We start from the raw sequence: 20623 nt of genomic DNA on the forward strand, positions 1-20623 counted from the left end.
AGGATGTACCAAGTTTCTTGGAGAATTCATCACAGTTCTTCAATCTATTTAGGCTGTCTCAATTGCTTCTGTCTCTTTATGTAATCCCAGACTGACTCAATGTTCAGTGGGGGACTTTGTGGGGGCCATGACATCTGTTGCAGGGCTCCCTGTTCTTCTATTCTAGTCTTTTCTATTTGCAAAAGTAATGTTTGGGAGTCTAACATTTATATTTCCTATTGACACACTAAAGCTGAAGATATAAATAACCATCTTAACACAAATGCTTTTGTGAAACATCTTAAGTGCCTAAGACTTTTTCACAGTACTGTGTGTGTATATATAATGTACACACATATATACAGTTGAAGTCAGAAGTTTACATACATCTTAGCCAAATACATTTAAACTCAGTTTTTCACAATTCCTGACATTTAATCGTAGAAAACATTCCCTGTCTTAGGTCAGTTAGGATCACTACTTTATTTTAAGAATGTTAAATGTCAGAATAATAGTAGAGAGAATGATTTATTTCAGCTTTTATTTCTTTCATCACATTTCCAGTGGGTCAGAAGTTTACATACACTTTGTTAGTATTTGGTTGCATTGGGGTCATTGTCCATTTGGAAGACCCATTTGCGACCGAGCTTTAACTTCCTGGCTGATGTCTTAAGATGTTGCTTCAATATATCCACATCATTTTCCTTCCTCATGATGCCATCTATTTTGTGAAGTGCACCAGTCCCTCCTGTAGCAAAGCACCCCCACAACTTGATGCTTCCACCCCCATGCTTCATGGTTGGGATGGTGTTCTTCTGCTTGCGAGCCTCACCCTTTTTACTCCAAACATAACGATGGTCATTATGGCCAAACAGTTTATACTTGCGTTTATACTTGCATGCGTTTGGAAATTTCTCCCAAGGATTAACCAGACTTGTGGAGGTCCACAATTTCTTTTCTGAGGTCTTGGCTGATTTCTTTTGAATTTCCCATGACGTCAAGCAAAGAGGCACTGAGTTTGAAGTTAGGCCACAGGTACACCTCCAGCTGACTCCAATTAGCCTATCAGAAACTAATTGGCTAGTTGCCTAAAGGCTTGACATCATTTTCTGGAATCTTTCAAGCTGCTTAAAGGCACAGTTAACTTAGTGTATGTAAAATTCTGACCCACTGGAGTTGTGATATAATCAATTAAAAGTGAAACAATCTGTTGGAAAAATTACTCATGTCATGCTCAAAGTAGATTTTCTAAACGACTTGCCAAAACTATAGTTTGCTAATATTAAATCTGTGGAGTGCTTAAAAAATGAGTTTTAATGACTTCGACCTAAATGTATTTAAACTTCTGACTTCAAACGTGTGTGTATGTGTGTATATATATATATATATATATGTGCCGAAAATGGACATGAAAATGTACTATAAAACAGGATTGACTCTGCTGCTCTTTATTTCAGGTTGGTGGAAGACCAGCACTTGCATCATTTCCACAGTGTTTTTAAATCCTGACTGAAATATCCTGACGTAAATTAATACTCCACTTGCAACACTACTATTCTAAACATGTTTTATCCATTTCAGCTGTACACAATCTTTTTGTTCTCTTTTCCATAGCTGCTAATATTCAAAAATTTGTATTCACAGTGAATAAACATATATTTTTGTGAATGATTATTTTGCCAAATAAAAGTGATTTTTGCAGTTTCTGCTTGGTTGAAAATAATTTATATTTTAACAATTCATAAATAATACATAAAAACCACTACAAATAACAATTTAAAAATATTAGTCCTGTATTTTAGAAAAACATAAAACTACCAGTACCATCTATGACAGCATTTCTCAACATAAAAAGATACTCCGAGTCAGTCCTATCAGCTTTCCAAACTGAATCTCTAATTGAGGATTGTTTTGAGTTAAGCAGTCTCAGCGCTGGCATTTCTCTTTCTTTATGCGCATCTTGTGCTCATATCGAAACTTGCGGATGGTGCTGTTTATGGCTTCTACGCAAATTTTCCAGTCGCATCCACCTTCTTCCAGACTCATCCAGGGGAAACGCTCCAACAGGTGCTCTAAAGCAGAGAAGAGATGAAAGCGATATGACTGGTGTTGGGAACAGAGAATCAGTTTCTTTTTTTCTTTTTTCACAACCATTTCAATGATTTTTATACTAGAACTGAATGAACTTTATGACGTTTGGTTCTGTTTACAATTCTGGAATGCTTAATCTCACCCAGTGTAGAGCGGTTTTGCACTTAATTAACATTTTTTTTTGACCAATACTGATTATTTTTAAAATGTCTGATTTGCAGACATTTTTGCAGAACTGATTTTAATCAGACTATCAGTCACAATAAAAGCATAATATGCATTACTAATAAATTCACAACTTTATGCCATTATACTTGTGCAAATTTGTTTTGCAAAATAAATGGTCACATATGTAATATCGTCTTATATATATCTTGTTTCTCATTACTGTTATGTTCAAGTTTGAGTAATTTATGCAAACAATAACTTGTTACTTTACCTGTGATCACAGTTGTTTTTTTGTTAAATGCACAGTGGTGTAATGGTGTTATTGGATGCTATTCTTTAGAAACCCAACAATTAATGCCATTTATTGGCACCTGATATTTAAGAACCGATAACGGAGTAGAAAAGTGTAATAACTGGTTGAGAATACTGCTCAAATCGTTCACTAAGAAAACAATAACTGAAAAGGTCTCTGAAATCTGGGATTTTTTTTTAATTATTTTTTTTTTCCACTTTTGCAAAGTAGACTTGGTTAACTTTGTTTCTCAATCATTTCCTGGAATACCACTTACACTACACATTTTTGATGTCTCCCTTATTTGACACACCCAATTGAGATCATAGAGCAGTCTACTAATTAGCTTGTCAGTTAAATCAAGTGTGTTACAGAAGACTTCCCAAATGTGTAGTGTCAGTGGTCCTCAGGAATGGATTGAGAAACACCGCTCTAAACTATAATCTATATGCTCCAAGTACATAAAAACACAGCGCACATAAATATTATGTTAAAGTAATGGCATTTTTCGTTATATTTTGTGATTTCAATAGAAAGTGAATGCAAATGTCACCTTTGCCAGGGACTGTCATACTGGCAGACAAAATGTGTAGGACTGGGGCATAAAATTGGCAATGCAATTTTGTTTGACTGCTCTCCTCACCTCGTAGTGCAGATATTCTGTTGCGGTCGAGGGGCTGAATCCCGTGCCGTGCACCACCGTAAACATTACTGCGTAGCAGCACATCCTCTGGGAAGAGGAATTTGATGAGATATCGAGCGATGAGCTCAGGACGCGTTCTCAGATGTGCTGCAGACAAGGCAAACTCAGGAACCTTCACATCTCGATGAGGAGGGCCGAGATACACTGAAGAACAGTTCAAAATACATTCATTAAAGATTGTTCTGAGTTTATACTACCTTTGTGATTTTGGTCCTTCATTTGCATTGTATGGACCTACAGAGCTGAAATATTCCTTCTAAAAATCTTTATTTGTGTTCTGCAGAATGAAGAGTAATACACATCTGGGATGACATGAGGGTGAGCAATTGATGAGAGAATTTACATTTTTGGGTGAACTATCCCTTTAAAGCTTTCCAGTCCTGGTCTTTAACCCCTTAGACACTGGCCCTGTTTACACTCATTGTACTGTTGTTGTTTGTATTATGTAGTAAATGATTTTCTGTGGTAATCAAAACTATGCCACGAATGGTGTCAATAGAACTTAACTTGTATGGAACCCAGAACATTCCTTTTAAGGTAATAAGAGTGGGTGTCTCACCTATGGGAATACTGTTAGTAAATTTAGAGTCAGTGGGTATGTTACAGTCTGATACTGTTTTCATCCTGCTCTTGAGTGTTTCCTGTTGTTTCTGGTCACTGTCACTGTCAGACAGTTCGACATCAATCTCAGCGGTGGGTTCACATGTAACTGTTGTAGTTGCTGCTTCTGATGGAACTTGTTCTTTGTCCTTCATTTTTAGCTGTGAAAAAAAGAGATCAAAACATCTAATCAACACTAAACTACTTTGTAATGAACATTTTTGCTCCTTGAACTGTTTTTATTAAAAGCAAAGATGCTGAAGCATTTTGTTTGATTGATTCTCTAGGTAAGACAACGATAACAAAGTAGAAAATAGATGGGGTACCTAACAAATGCACAACAAAAACGTAGTTTGGAAGTTGCACAGTTGCCAGAATTTGACTCCCCTGTGAGCATGTATGCATTGCTGTTGTTAGAGAAGACTTTCTTTCAGCCTCACCATCCTTGTCTTGTCCATGAACCGAAAGTAGCGGGACGTTGAGTTCATCACAGACAGACAAACTTTCCAGTCTTTGCCTTTCTCACGAAGGTCATATTTTGGGTACCTCTTTACTGCCCACTCTGTGGAAATCCATCATTGTTAAAACTGTTGACTTGCAGAAGATAAAAACATATAACAGTTTGATATAAAACAAGATAAATTAGCAAAAAGTGGATTCTATATCAGTTGCTGAATAATTTTCAGATTATGATTCACATTCTGGTTAAGCCTTTTTTCTAGAAAAGAGATTTACATGCTCCGCAGCTATTGGAATATTCCTGTGCACATAATCAGCATATTACGATCCACATTCTAGTTCGTAAGCCTTTATTCTGGAAAAGAGATTTACATGCTCCGCAGCTATTGGAATATTCCTGTTTTCATAATCAGCATATTACAATCCATATTCTGGTTAAGCCTCTTTTTTTCTGGAAAAGAGATTATATGCTCTGCAGCTACTGGAATATTCCTGTACACATAATAATCATATTACGATCTACATTCTGGTTAAGCGTTTTTTCTGGAAAAGAGATTTACATGCTCTGCAGCAATTAGAATATTCCTGTTTTCATAATCGGCATATTACAATCCATATTCTGGTTCGTAAGCCTTTATTCTGGAAAAGAGATTTACATGCTCCGCAGCTATTGGAATATTCCTGTTTTCATAATCAGCATATTACAATCCATATTCTGGTTAAGCCTCTTTTTTTCTGGAAAAGAGATTATATGCTCTGCAGCTACTGGAATATTCCTGTACACATAATAATCATATTACGATCTACATTCTGGTTAAGCGTTTTTTCTGGAAAAGAGATTTACATGCTCTGCAGCAATTAGAATATTCCTGTTTTCATAATCGGCATATTACAATCCATATTCTGGTTCGTAAGCCTTTATTCTGGAAAAGAGATTTACATGCTCCGCAGCTATTGGAATATTCCTGTTTTCATAATCAGCATATTACAATCCATATTCTGGTTAAGCCTCTTTTTTTCTGGAAAAGAGATTATATGCTCTGCAGCTACTGGAATATTCCTGTACACATAATAATCATATTACGATCTACATTCTGGTTAAGCATTTCTTCTGGAAAAGAGATTTACATGCTCCGCAGCTATTGGAATACTCCTGTTTACATAATCAGCATATTACGATCCACATTCCGATTCTTAAGCCTTTATTCTGGACTATTGCAATATTCCTGTATACATAATAGCCAAATTCCAAACAAACTAGGACATGCACATTCTTTTCAAGCTAGTCTCTTTTGCCTTTTATTATATTTAGTCAGAGCCATATTTGAGCCATATAAATAAACTCATTAAAAAAATCATTAATTCTCATTCATGTCTTTAACAATAACACACAATTGAAAAATGCAAAATGTTGTTCATGACTTTTCTTTTAATGTTTGTAAATTGTTAGTAAAATGAGTTTCTTCAATAGCTTGACTTTGACAACTGTATGACATTGACAACTGAATGTAATATCACACTACATTTAAAGGGTTAGTTCACCCAAAAATGAAAATTCTCATTTAAAATTATTTACTCACTCTCATGCGATCCCAGATGTGTGTGACTTACTTTCTTCAGCAGAGCACAAATTAAGATTTTTAAAAGAATATTTCAGCTCTGTAGGTCCTCACAATGCAAGCGAATGGTGACCAGAAAAGGCAGTATAAAAGTAATCCTATTAGAAACCAGTGGTTAAATCCATATCTTCTAAAGCAATATGATAGGTGTCAGTGAGAAATTGTCCTTCTTTATTGCGCACTGCGTGAAGGCTAAAAATAGGCGCGTGTGTGTGTAAACAGAGCAGCCATTCAATAATGTGCTGGAGCTGCGTGTGCATTTTATATATTTACTTATTAAACACAGCCTTTTGTGATTCACAGAGCTATCGCACATCTTCAAGTGGCTTTCAATAAAATGCACGAGTCATATGAACTGCTTTGATTGTGTTTTAATGGTTCTTTTATGTCATTTTTGAGCTTGACAGTAACGAACATGACTAACACACAGTATCGGATTTGGATCGGGCTTGTCGGACCGATACCCGATCCATCTAAAAGCTTCAGTATCAGAGCCGATACCGATCCAGGTATCGGATCGGCGCATCCCTACTTCTGAGCTCTGGCCACCATTTATTTGCACTGTGAGGACCAACAGAGCTGAGATATTTTTCTAAAAATCTTAATTTTTGTTCTGCTGAAGAAAGAAAGTCATACACATCTGGAATGGCATGAGGGTGAGTAAATGATGAGAGTAATTTTCATTTTTATGTGAACTATCACTTTAACTGTATTTAAACATGCGCAAATATGAATTTGTTCAGTTACGTTGGATTTTCCCAAGAAGGTGTTTACATGACTGAAAATTCTGATAATAAGCTTATTTTTCTTATTCAGATTTCTAGCATCTGGTTTAATATGGTCATGGCAGTAGTGTTAATGTGTTACGGCATTATGGCAAACAGGTTCATGGTATTTACATAATCGAATGTGACCATTTTCTGATTAATAACAGAATATTCTAGTGCATTATAAAACAGTAATTTATCAAATATGGCTCCATTACATTCAGCTCACCTCTGATGGCATTGATCTTGTTTGGGTCGAGTCTCTTCAGACATCTGACTGGGTTTCCAGTGGTGCTGCTTTGAGAAAGTTCCTCCGTTGTGAAGATGTTCCGTAACAGGTACCGCACTGCTGCACTGGGTCGTGCCATTTTACCTGCCCTCTGCAGCACACAATTTGAAAGGAAGACCTTTCTCTCAGAGTTACCCAGACACCCTACAAGGTTAGAAACAGACACAAGTGACAGCACAATAGAGGGATTCAGATTGTCATATTGCTGGATGGCATCATTGTCCTGGCACGAAATCCTTCAATTCACGGATTCTAAATTAATTGTAACTATTTTATTTAAAGGGGTCACATCATACAATTTTTTCCCACTGAGGTCCACTTTTCATGTTAGTCATTTTGCATGATCATGCTTAAGCTGGTCCCATAGAATCGTATTACTGTACTTAAGTTTTTGCTAAATGCTTTTTACGTGGCTTGTGGCAAGTATTGTGGCAGTTTCCTGGTGAAATGAACACTAGAGGTGCTACAACAACAACTTTTTTTTCACTTTCACACAAATCAGGAGTTAAACGGCAGATTATCAGTTCATAAGCAATTTTCACCCAGTTCCTCATACAATGCTATCTTATTACATCACAAAACTTACAATATAGAATGACTTCAGGCAATGCATTTTAACGTTTGCATTACATAACAACTACATTTACAAATGTATTCAAACGCGATCAAACTGTGCTCTATTGACAGAGCATTGCACTTAAGATTCAAAGGACTGGGATACAAGCGGAAAGTGTCATAGAAGCACCACCAGGGTTTCTGCAGGTTCGAAGGAATGAAATTTAAGTCTTTTTAAGGCCGAATAAAATAGAAATTTAAGACCACTTTTGCAATAATAATAATAATATAAAATAATAAAATAATTCTTTAACTGGTAAATACAAAACCACTGAGACTACTTGGATGTCTCTGGACATGTTTTTTATCTTTTATTGTGCATTTGTGTTTTCTTTTTTAAATAAGTTAATATAACATTAAAACTCTAAATGAATTCATTAAGAATGCACGTAGCCTAAAGTATGTAACCTATATTGTGACCCTTCTCTTTAGTCTCTTGCTTTCCAGCAAGATGTGACGCAATAGACCAATGCTTTGGCAATGTCACCACTTATGTCAAACACGGAAGTGGTGGCAAAAACCATGCATAAAAAGTCAACTTTTATTACGTTGTTGAAAAATGATTCCGAGTGCTCTCGTTGACTGCTGTGGCTTCAAGCCATCAACAGAGCTGACTGGACTGAGGAGATCATTTCAACTCACAACTTTGCAGCAAAAATTTATAGCGAACATGATTACCTCGTTTTATTATCGTAATTGTATCGCTAAGAATATGTTTGTATTTATGATGGTTTCGTGTCATACTTTCGTTTAATCATCTAATCTGTCAAATCTAACACAACAGTCAGTGGGCTTTCTGCCACCACTTACTGCGCATGCGCTGACGTTCTTGTAAACAAGAGGATTGGTTTATAGACCTTATGTTTAATTTTTAATGGGAATGGAAATGAAGCTGTGAGGGATAGAATTACCATCTCTTCAATGGTATGCACGGTATAAATCTGTAAAAAGCTCCAATATCCCATCTGATTTTCCACAATTCATGTTGTCTGGAGTTTTTGTCTACTGAGTGACCTTGCCAATGTTTTGTCTGCGGAACGATCCAAAAACACAAACTGCAGTACAGCCCATTGAAGAGACTGTACGTCTATCCCTCACAGCCTCGTTGTCATTCTCGTCAAAAATTAAATATGGTGCTGCTGTGAATAAGGTCTAGCATGTGCCGAAGAACATTTATATATTTGTTCTTGGCAGATACCTTTACCAAATACGTTAACAGGTAGTTAAATTTAAAAATGAAATTTCTGTCATCACTGCTCACCTTTGAGCCTGTATGAATTTTCTCTGCCGTAGAACAAAAAAGGAGATGTTAAGCAAAACGTTTAGTCTCATTCACTGTCACTGCATCTTGTTTTTCATTCAATGAAAGTGAATGGTGACTAAAACTCCCTAATATCTCCTCCTGATATCCACTGAAATAAGAAAGTCATACAGGTTTGCAACAGCATGAAGGTAAGTAAGTGATGACAATTTTCATTTCTGTGTGAAATATCTCAAGTAAGTCAAAACTTGTCAGTTACCTTAAAAATGGCCATTTAAAGTTGACAATATGTATTGAAAATATTAACAGATTAAATTATGAAAGAGAACTGTGCTGCATAATTAGTTATGATGTAACAGACTGTATACTAAATATTAAATATAGATGATATATTGTCATATCATGTATATTATTAATTTTATAATTTTATATAATTATATTATTATTGTTTTGTATATTATTACAACATTTTTTAAACTGACTGATTGAGATGGCAGAGAAAATACTTGTATATGTCAGATGGAGCTCAAGAGAGATGGAGATGAGAGATATAACAGGTGTAACTCTGCAGCTGAGTAGTTCTGCTAGCTTTACAATTATTGTCAAATGTAATGTAAAATAAGGAAGCGCCAAGATTTGAAAGGCGTCAAAAGACGCTCCAACCTCGCGCGCTTGCAAATTGTCACGTTGACAGCTTTGTCAATCGTTAGCGCATCGCTCGCTTAAAGAGACGCAAAATAATGCCATTTGCATTTCTGATTAATGGGTTTATGAAGGTTTATACATGTGTAACATCGTAAGTCGCTCACGCTAAACTCTAAATGACGTATGCACGAGAGAGAGAGATGATTTTGATTCTGCTGTTTTAAGCGTCGTCTCTATTTACGGCGTGAAATTTAAGATTTCTTGTAATTTATTTAAGATATTTAAGACTTTTTAAGGACCCGTGGAAACCCTGACCACAAAATGATGTGGTTGCTTAAGTAATTGTGTTTCATGTTACATTTGCTTTTTATGACGCTGTCAGTTAGGTTTTGGTTTAGGGTAGGGAGGTCAGTCGGTTTTGTTGATTTAAACTCAATAGAGCATTAACTTTAAAAGCCACATCTGTTTGAGAGGAAATGATACACATTAATACACAGTTGCCATTTCACCTCGAAATTGCCACAATACATGAAATTAACCAGCACAGCACTTTAATGCGCTCACACGTGAGCTGCGGGTTTACTGTCAGGTCTAATATAGGTTGTGTTATGTTTTGCGTTCCGTCACAATTATTTTAGGTTCCTTTCAACAGCTTTATCTCTCCCTTACGAAACATTAATCATGGTTTTACGATTGGTAACCATAGCTAAACTATGACCACAAAGTCAAACCATAACCACAAAATTTAACATCTTACAGCAGCTATATTTTAACCATGACATTTGTACTAACACGTAGTGCAGGAAAACCAAACCTGTAGTAAAAACATGGTAAATTTTGTGCCTACTATGGTTTTATTACAAATATCATAGCTGGTTACTGTAGTAAAATCATGGTTCATTTTCATAAGGGATGGATAAAGTTTTTGCGAGTGAATGCAAACTACTATGAGGGAACATAAACAATAGAAGAACAAAACTATATAAATAATCTATATAAATCTATATACATTTCCTCCCTGTCCTCTAAGGGGCTCTGTACAATCCAAGGATTTTTGAGTTCTGAAACGTACAGTACTGTATGATAATACAGTGAATTTTTTATTTGAAAAGAAAAAAATCCTCATGAAAAATGAAGCCAGTGTTTTCAAATCAGTTGATAAAAACCAAGCTAGAACACCATTCAAGGGTGAGATATTAGGCTTGGTTGATTTAACTACAAACAATCAGCATCTAAGAGCTGAAAAAAGAACATCTTAGGCAAACATTTAAGAAAGACCTGAGCCTTACTTATGTTTGCAGGATCTGCACTTGAAGCTGAGCTGCTTGTTTGAGCTTGACTCTTTACTCGCTCCTTCAGTTGCTGCATCAGAGTCATTTTATTTGTGCTGAAAGACGGTCCTTGTGTTGAATTGCGGGTTGTTGCTGTGGCCTTTGCCGAGCTGTGGCACTGGTTCTGGATAACAAGCCGTGGAGGGCTGGGGACCTCTGGTCCAGGAGAGAGTGTAGGAGGTTTCCTGCTCTCCACAGATGAAAGCGGAGAGGAAGAGGAACTATGAACCAGGTGAGGCATGGAGGAGGCAGCATCGGGGGTGAGCGAGCCTTCGGTCTTGGGCTGGCAGTTGTCTGTATAGCTGGATGACACATGCGTCCTCTAATGCAAGAGGAAGAAAGTGAAGAAGTTTATTTGCAGGAAGGACTAAAGACGAGTCAAATTTAAGATCAATGATTATGGCTGGGTGGTATAACAGTACATAACCGTGTCAACCGGATTCTGCTATACCGTTTTTAACACCGTAGATACTGTATATCTGCTTGGCAGGCAGTGGACAGAACGCTTATATGAGCATTGAGTTTTATGTTATGTTCATGTGAGAACAATAAAGAAACATGGCGTTATGCAAAAATTCAGTGCATTCACAAGTTTTATTAAAACGTGACTCGTCAAGTCAGAATTTAGGAGTTGGAACTATCTGTTTGGTAATACTAGCTTAAAGGGACAATTCATGCAGAAATGAAAATTCTTATTATTATTTACTCATCCTCATGCCATCCCAGGTGTGTATGACTTTCTTTAGCAGAACACATTTGAAGAAAAATATCTTAGCTCAGTAGGTCCTTAAAATGCAAGTGAATGGAGATCAGATTTTTTTAAGCTCCAATAATCACAGCAAGTCAGCATAAATGTCATCCATACAACTCTATCTTGGATGTTGAAAGTGTGTTGTTTTTACCTGAGAGATGAGGGCTGTATTCTGATGAAGGGTCTGAATGCTTGCTACTTTAGCCTGCAGTATCTCAAACTTTTCATCAAGTTTCAAAATGGCTCCATATGTAACCTGCACAAAGGCACCTGATTGTATTTTCAGTACTGCAGTAGATGTGGCCAAGTAAATTGTAGAGACTAAAATTAAAGACAATTACTGTCTGTTTACGCTGTTTGTACATTAATACTGTCCTATTAGAAATATCCTATTGGATTCTATTGGATTCTTAATAAGAACAGAACAAACAAAAAAGCAAAGAATTTCAAAATTGCCGTAACAATACCTGACAGTATGCAAGAATCTCTCCTAGAGTTCTCTGCAGATCGGCTCCATACATGTCGGTTGTAAGGGCGTTCTCCTGCATGCACAACAACAGGCTTTAGAAAGAAAAATAACTTACAATATGACAAAAGAAATAATAACTTGAAGTGAATGGATGAATAATACTTTTGAAGAGTCTTCACCTCATTTGAATCACATGGTATTTCATGTGTGATGTCATTAATAAGAACTTCATCTCCTGCCTCCTCGGACATCTAGGAGAAATAAGAAGTTGTGAGTATCATTCAACCCCACATTTTACACACACTAGGGACTAAAAAGTATTTTTGACTGTAAATTGAAAACATTCCAGTATCCAATGGTAGCAGTTTATAAATAATTAAATATACTGCATATTTACATTGTATTAATGAATGAAAGTATATCAAATAAATCTATATCAAGTTATATTTAATACATAAATAGGGCTCAACAATAAGGAAGGCCTGCCGGCCAGTGTAAGCTTTGAATTTCACAAATCTGTTAAAACTCATTTGAATACTCACCTTGATGCTTGACGCTGCAAGGAATATGATGAGTTCATTCAAACTGAAGCAGAGGGTGCTTCGACTAAAAAGGCCAATTAGCCATCATACAGAATTCAGTTTAATGTGAGCCTAACAGAAGCCAATTAAGGATTCAGTTAATGTGAATTAGGAAAGTTAATGCAAGTTAATAATGTGCTTTTTGTTTCAGTGTTTTGTTTATAACTGAGGCCAGTTACTCTGAAACATGAAAGACATGTAGAGACATCAAGAATAAAGTAGCATAATAAAGAAACCACCAAATTATCTGTATCGGTAATATTGTTTTCTAAATAATGGGATATCAGTATCGGTCCATCCCTTATCGGTCCATTCTTTATTTGTTGATCTTGTGTTTTCATGTCTTGCATACTTAAAGGAATATTCTGGTTGAGCTCAATCGACAGTATTTGTGGCATAATATTGATAACCACAAAAATGAATTTCGACTCGTCTCTCCTTTTCTTTAAAAAAATACAGTGAGGCACTTAGAAATGGAAGTGAATGGGGCCAATTTTAGAGGGTTTAAAGGCAAAAATATGAAGGTTATAATTTTATAAAAGCACTTGCATTAATTCTTCTGTTAAAACTTGTGTATTATTTGAGCTGTAAAGTTGTTTGAATAATGTTTTTTGCAGGATGACAGGGTTTATGAAATTACAACATCATGAAGTTGTAAAATTGGCAATAACGTTACACAGAAAATGTTAGTAAGCAATTTTATCACACTAAAATCATGTTTACACGCATATTGTTCATTTCTTGTGGCTGTACCTTTGAAACAGTGAGTATTTTAACATTTACAGATTGGCCCGCATTCACTTCCATTGTAAGTGCCTCACTATAACCCCGATTTTTCCTTGTTTTTAAAGAAAAGAAGGGATGAGTCGAAATGTGTTTTTTTTTTTGTTTGTTTTTTTGGTAATCAACATTACCAAATGCTGCAGATTGAGCTCAACTTGTATTGATCCACAAATATGCCTTTAAACCTTTGGTGTTCTGGGATGTATTGAACATTGTCATTGTGAATAATATGCTGATTTTTGTCAAAATTGTAAAAAAGACTTCAGTAAGGCTGCTTTGAAAATTACAAACTAATCAGTATTTTAGTTTTTAATATACTGTTAGTTTGTAGTTTATCAGTATATTAGTTGGTAATATAAATCATATGTCATCGTTTTCTAGCAAATGTATAATTGCCACAAAGTTGCACTGTAGCTGCATCATTTTTTTTTTTTTTTTGGTAGAGAAACATATACATATTTTTGGCACATATAAAAGTACATACTGTGGCGCATACAACAATATACATTTTTTTTGCAGGACCAGTGAAAATCTGAACTACTGGCCAACAATCCTCATCGTTGAGCCATACACTACCGGTCAAAAGTTTTGAAATACTTGACTGAAATGTTTCTCATGATCTTAAAAATCTTTTGATCCGAAGGCATATGCTTAAATGTTTGAAATTAGTTTTGTAGACAAAAATATAATTGTGCCACCATATTCATTTATTTCATTATAAAACTAAAATGTAATGTAAAAAACAAATGTTTTTGAAATTGATAACTTGGACCAAATAATAAAGAAAAGCAGTCAATAAGTGCCCAACATAGATGGGAACTCCTTCAATACTGTTTAAAAAGCATCCCAGGGTGATACCTCAAGAAGCTGGTTGAGAAAATGTCAAGAGTACATGTCTGCAAATTCTAGGCAAAGGGTGACTACTTTGAAGATGCTAAAATATAACACAGTTTTGATTTATTTTGGATTTTGTTTAGTCACAACATAATTCCCATAGTTCCATTAATGTTATTCCAGAGTTTTGATGACTTTACTATTATTCTAAAATGTGAAAAAAAATAAAAAAAATAAAAAAAAATAACATTATAATAAAGAATGAGTGTTTCAAGACTTTTGGCCGGTAGTGTACATTAACAATGTAATGCATATAAATTATTTCTTTAATTATAAATTTATAAAACACATCCCTGTAGTATTCCTGTCCACTAACTATGAAAATGTACTGTGTGATACAGTACCATACTGTCACTGAGGGGACTGGCGCCTCTGGATCTCATCACTGCTGTGCTGTGATTGTTCATGATTGGACTGCCCTCTTCTGCCTCAGCCTTCAAACTGCACCATCCCCGGATAATATTCCTCTCATTGTTCACTGCCATTGGAAATAAGGCAAATTGGGTAACCTCCCCAATAATCAAAAGTAGCAAGCAAGCAAACCCAACCCCCCCCAATCTACACCCCTGCTACCAAAAATACTTTTTTCCTGATCCGTAGTCAATGGCATAAAATTGAACAAAAAATAATCAAATGTACTTCTTTAAAGAAATGGTAAAATTATAATAGGCCACCATGGAATTGTGGACATGCGGTAGCACCGTGTTTTTATTTGAAGTGCCTTTAGTTCCATCTTAATACCATGGTACATATAATAATCAGTACCGTGTTATTACCATCTGATTGCACTGTCCCATGGTACTGCCCCAGTTGTTATCCAAAGCCATGGTCAAAAGAATAGAATACAATTGAACACAATAGAGTCAAGTCATTAAATTGATCAGGCAAAGCGTTTAGGGTCCGTTTGATGTCTGTAAGAGATACTAACGACAGAAGACGACCACTACAAGGCGTTTCAGACCTTGAAAAGAGCGTACACTCCCTCCGTCAATAATCACAAGCCTTTACTCATAGTGGCCTATTTTACTGCACAGCGTTCGCTTTTGAACGTTCACTGTGCATCAAATGAGGAACGGTGTAATGAATCAATGCATATCGAAATAAACGATAGTTTGTGTGTTTTTAGAGTCAGGAAATTGTAATAATGCAATAACAAAACAAAAACATCATTTTATGTTTCCTTTTAAGTAAGTATCATTTTAAACGTTTGATATAGGTATCATAAAGAGAGGCACTTGTACCGTTTACAGACATGCTCGGTCCACTGCTGTCCCTCTCGTTGGGTTTATTCGGTTAAACAAAATGAAACCTATTATTTAGCTTTAAAATATATTATTGTAAGGGTTAATTTAGGTTCGGCTGTTGTTGTCGTTCGGGGTATTTAGGTTAGACTCAAACCACGCCCGTTCTGTGCGCTTTCATTCGTGCTGCGCATGTCTGAACGCAGCGTGGCGTTCAGTTCTCAAGCGTTCCTGACGCTTCTGACAAAAACAGCCATGACAATGAGAGGCGCGTAGCTGTGTCAGACATTGTCAGGTGCGATAGGCTTGATTAATGACTGTTCTGTTTTACCTATTTACTGCGTTTTGAAAAATAAATTGCAATTAAACGTTCTCAGTTTAATTTTTCAGGCGTTAAATATACTGTCCACCCAGCTGCTGAAACAGAGAGGCGTTATCAAGTGATATCTGTTACTTTTCTCAACGCTGGCAGGCTGGACGAATCCCAGTCGTCGGTGATGACTGACAAAGGCATTTTTTTTAATCGTTTTATAGATATTGCTGGGGCGTATTTTCATTTATATGGCAGGTACCAGTCATTGTAAATGATAGATTGAAATGAGCACACTTAATAGTGTACAGTTGTCTCCAGTAACACTAAAAAACGTCCTGACATTTGAATGAGGCTCAAAGGAGGATTGGACTTTCTGAGCCACCAAGCGCCCCCATGAGGAAGACAAATGTTTTATTTATTTATTTATTTGTTTATTTATTTATTTTATATATATTTCTTGGTTTGCTTTATTTCCAGTACAAAATTGAAGCAAATGCATTAGCAATAATAAATGTGTTATTTGTGTTGGGCAAGCTAAGCTACCAGCTACTCATCAGAAAAATGTGTTAAGCTAAGCTAAAAGCTACACTTCAGAGAAAGTAGCAAGTTACACTACGAGCTACATACCAAAAGTAGCTTGCTACATTTAAGCTACATCATTTTTTCCCCAACCAGATGCACAGAGCATAGGACAAAACATCTTAAAGACTTATTCAGATTATGTTTATCAAAGCCATACAGCATAGTACAGTATAGTGCAATACAGTATACAAGTATGCAGTATAGTGCATGTAAAAAATATGTAAATTCATATTTACAAACCTTATACAAACCCATGTGTTCAAAATGAAAAATCACTATTTTTGCATTGTGTTTTTCATATTTATACTACTACCTCTATAAATACCCATTTGAACATAATTTCCTTTGCACATTCCAGTATAACAACTCCGTGTACATATACTATTCATCTTATCCTGTAATTCAGTGTCTTGCTGTTGTATTTCAGCATGTACTGGAAGTTTCTGGTCAGAGGCAAAATTTCTTATGTTTGTGTGAGCACATCTGGGCAATAACAGTGTGATATCTGATGGTATCAGATGGTAATACCATGGTACTTTGAGATACCATTACCATATTTATGTACTATTCTGTATTTACATGGTGTTTCAAAGTACTTTTACATTTATTCATTTGGCAGACACTTTTATCCAAAGCGACTTAAAAAAGAGGAATAATACATCATACGCGATTCATTTTAAGGAGACAGTGGTGCAAATAGTGCTGCATTACAAAGTTTCACTAGCATCAGAAAAGTAGTATCCAAGGCAGAATAGAGTGCAACAAGAATATACTGTGTGTATATATACACCAATCAGCTACAACATTAAAACCACCTGCCTAATATTGTGTAGGTCCCCCTCGTGCCACCAAAACTGCGCCAAGCCCCATCTCAGAATAGCATTCAGAGATGATATACTTCTCAACACAATTGTACAGAGCGGTTATCTGAGTTACCGTAGACTTTGTCAGTTCGAATCAGTCTGGCCATTCTCTGTTGGACTCTCTCATCAATAAGACATTTCCATCCACAGAACTGCTGCTCACTGGATGTTTTTTGTTTTTGGCACCATTCAGAGTAAATTCTAGAGACTGTTTTGTGTGAAAATCCCAGGAGATCAGCAGTTACAGAAATACTCAAACCAGCCCATCTGACACCAACCAATCATCCATGCGATTATCTAATCAGCCAATCGTGTGGCAGCAGTGTAGTGCATAAAATCATGCAGATACTGGTCAGGAGCTTCAGTTAATTTTCACATCAACCATCAGAATGCGGAAAAAATGTGATCTCAGTGATTTGGACCAAGGCATGATTGTTGATGCCAGACGGGCTGGTTTGAGTATTTCTGTAACTGCTAATCTCCTGGGATTTTCATGCAGAGATCTGATTGAAAAATGCCTTTTGATGTGTTTTTGCCATGAATGGTATAAGAGAGACCGGTCTGTTGTATTTTAGTTATGTGGGGTTAAGTGCAGGTTTTTAAAGCAGCGGGTATACTTCAAAGAATACAATGGTACTACCTTGGTAATTTGATATATGATAACCACATTCATATCAAATTTAATGTACATGATGCTTCAAGGTAATTCAAAGAATACCATAGTACTACTAGGGTACTTCACTATATGACTACCTTATTTGTATACCACTGTATTAACATGGTGCTCCCAGGCAATGCTACACGTCCAAAAACATGGTAATACCATGGTACTTTTTTATGTGTTTTTGTGTAGGTTAAGTGTTATTCTGATACTCTTTTAGTGGTAAAATCTTTACCTGCAGTGCCATTCAAGCTGTACACGTGTTGAACTTCATAAAGACCTTAATCACTGGCAAACGATAGGATGCATATGCAGGTTTGGTTTCCATTGACTGTAGATCCATTGCAACCGGCATTATCTTTATTTTCCATATTTTTAAATATTCTGTGATCTTGTTGGCAGCTGAGAGCAATTCATTTGTGAGACGGACATCTTTAGTTCTGATTCAAAACTGGCGATAGTAAACACCGGTGTGATGTATGATGTAGCGATCGATGTAGCTGTTGTCAAAGCTACACCGCTACCAAATCAAAAATATAGCTTTGCTACTGAAAAGCTACTTGATTTATAAACTAGCGAAGCTACCACCTCGCTACTCAGAAATGTAGTTAAGCTAATAGCGAAGCTACTGCCCTTCACTGGTTATTTTTCATGCCAATAAAACAGAATGAAATAGAGAGATAAGGGATATGTTTTTGCATGCAAGTATGGGGAGTATTTGTATATTCATCAAATTTGTGGTCAATTCATTTCAGATTCACTGCTGTAATTCTTTCTTTTCATTTGTTTTTCTAACTTTATCTTTGTACACAATACCAAAGTCCCTTTTAATGCTAAACTGTCTTTGACAATAACAAATATGACTTGTTTATGCCCCAAAAGCAGGGCATTGGGGTAAGTTGTCATAATGGGAACCTACAATTAAACTGCTTATCATTGGCTTTTTATCTAAATGTAATATATAAAACATAAAAATTAATGAAACAGCAAATAGTCCTATATTAAAACCACAAATATTTTAATACATTAAATAGATTTATAAAAATGTACACATATGCGACAAATTCATTATACAGTTGACCCTTGCTTGAATTAATGTTTATGTGGTTTTATTAGTTTTATTTACAAAGTTTATTAGATTGTTATGCTTTCCAGATGAAAATATCTAAAACAGACATCTCGGAGATGTACGTATGTGTGGTATCTGAGGTTGGGTTCACAGTTTTATCATTTTTGAGTAAGTCATTTCCTGCATTCATGAAATGTTTTCAAGAACGTAATTCATAGGCAGAAACAAGTCTTATTATCCCTCATTAAAATGTGCATGTCTACTAATCTACAAAGAGTATCAAGAAAGAGTTTAAGTCTCATAAGCCTTTTTCTCCACTGATGACAAAAAAGCAGATCTATCCAATTCTGCCATCTGCTGAGCTTGACTTTTATCAAGCTATAGAATTTGAAGAAAAGGTTGTGTTAATGGTTTTAACACACATATTTAGTGTCAGATGTCAGGTATTTTTAGCTTAACAAATACCAAATATATTTTCATAATGTTGCAAAAATGTTATGTCAGGGTTACTTCTTTTTGCAACATTGTCATGCATTTTTCATAACTTTTTTAAATAAGTAATTAACTTTTTGTTGAGTAAAATTGTCTACCCTCAGAAAACTTGACCTTGTATTAGACTTCCTGTGTGTGCGCTGCCTCACTCAAGGGGTCAAGGTTTGGCTGGTTAGCATGGTGCATGAACCACTGGACGAAAACTATTTGAATTCTGCCATCTTTGATCATGGACATATTTGTTTATTTATTTATTTAGCCACTCACCGTAAATGCCATGTCACTTATCACTCTGGATCTGCCAGAAAATAAAGTCCTGACAAAACTGATTGGCTTATAGCAGTGATTCTCCAACTTTTTCAGTGTAAGGTCCCCACTTGTGTATTGTAATGTACATCCCTTTGTGGCACCCATGTGGACCAAATGGGCCCCATTCATCTGAGCAATCAAATATGCTATCAGTATGGGTGCTTCCCATTTCTTAAATTGTGCATCCTTGTGTCCTCGCTCCTCAAGCCTGTGACCTGGAAAACAATTAAAATCCGGCATCATTAAGAATGCATCAATTATCTAAAAGCACCATGAGGAAGCGAGGATCGAGGACAGAGAAATCTTCCCTAGGATGCTTGAGCGAGGAAGCCAAGTAGCTTCCTATGCGGAAGACTTTTTGGTCGAAGCACATGACGTGTGCATAAATTGTCCTCCCCCAGTTTTAATTCATGTTTTCACCTTTGCGGTTTGAATAAACCATAGCTGTCACATACTTTTAACAGTGCTTATAGAATTATCAATTTGTATTATGAATATATTAATAAATCAAGTTTCAACAACATAACGTGAAGCACTTTGATGTACTGCAGCTGTGCAGAGATGGCACTTTGAAGTGACATCTGAGTGAGCAGGACATTTCATTTTACAAATCCTTCTTGCTTTGATTCCTCCATCCTCATTTCCTCTCCTTGCATCCTTTCCTCGTTTCCTAAGAGCTAGAAAACTAGGAAAGGAAGCAAGGAAAGGAAACAAGGATGCACAATTTCAGAAATGAAAAGCACCCCGTCAGCATAATGCTGCAGTTACAACAACTACTAATAGGGGTTTACTCCAG

At 36.0% G+C, this 20623-nt stretch overlaps 2 protein-coding genes across 5 annotated transcripts in view; one reads left to right on the forward strand and one right to left on the reverse strand.

Moving 5' to 3' along the window:
• The window catches only part of si:zfos-905g2.1 (uncharacterized), a 31238-nt gene extending 29653 nt beyond the window's left edge, over window positions 1-1585 (forward strand). The window contains exon 10 of the mRNA XM_051659828.1: window positions 1437-1585. Coding sequence (XP_051515788.1) covers window positions 1437-1481 — 45 coding nt within the window. The 3' untranslated portion in view covers window positions 1482-1585. The remainder of the gene's footprint in view (window positions 1-1436) is intronic.
• On the reverse strand, window positions 1412-15714 carry zgc:113423 (uncharacterized protein LOC569178 homolog). Of its 4 annotated transcripts, none has more exons than XM_051659824.1 (11): window positions 15539-15714; window positions 14642-14775; window positions 12219-12290; window positions 12038-12112; window positions 11722-11826; window positions 10778-11141; window positions 6908-7111; window positions 4274-4395; window positions 3793-3994; window positions 3174-3377; window positions 1412-2051 (listed from the first exon to the last, which is right to left on the reverse strand). In XM_051659824.1, exons 1-11 carry the CDS (start codon window positions 15549-15551, stop codon window positions 1906-1908), a joined length of 1641 nt encoding a protein of 546 aa, XP_051515784.1. In that variant the 5' UTR covers window positions 15552-15714; the 3' UTR covers window positions 1412-1905. The 4 variants fall into 4 exon arrangements, with proteins under 4 accessions (XP_051515784.1, XP_051515786.1, XP_051515787.1 ...); XM_051659826.1 differs by lacking the exon at window positions 15539-15714 and adding an exon at window positions 15074-15523; XM_051659827.1 differs by lacking the exon at window positions 15539-15714 and adding an exon at window positions 12582-12692 and having other exon boundaries at window positions 14642-14752.
• Window positions 15715-20623: the final 4909 nt, after the last annotated feature.

This window comes from Myxocyprinus asiaticus, chromosome 28 (genome assembly GCF_019703515.2).
Source record: "Myxocyprinus asiaticus isolate MX2 ecotype Aquarium Trade chromosome 28, UBuf_Myxa_2, whole genome shotgun sequence".
Lineage (NCBI taxonomy): Eukaryota > Metazoa > Chordata > Actinopteri > Cypriniformes > Catostomidae > Myxocyprinus > Myxocyprinus asiaticus.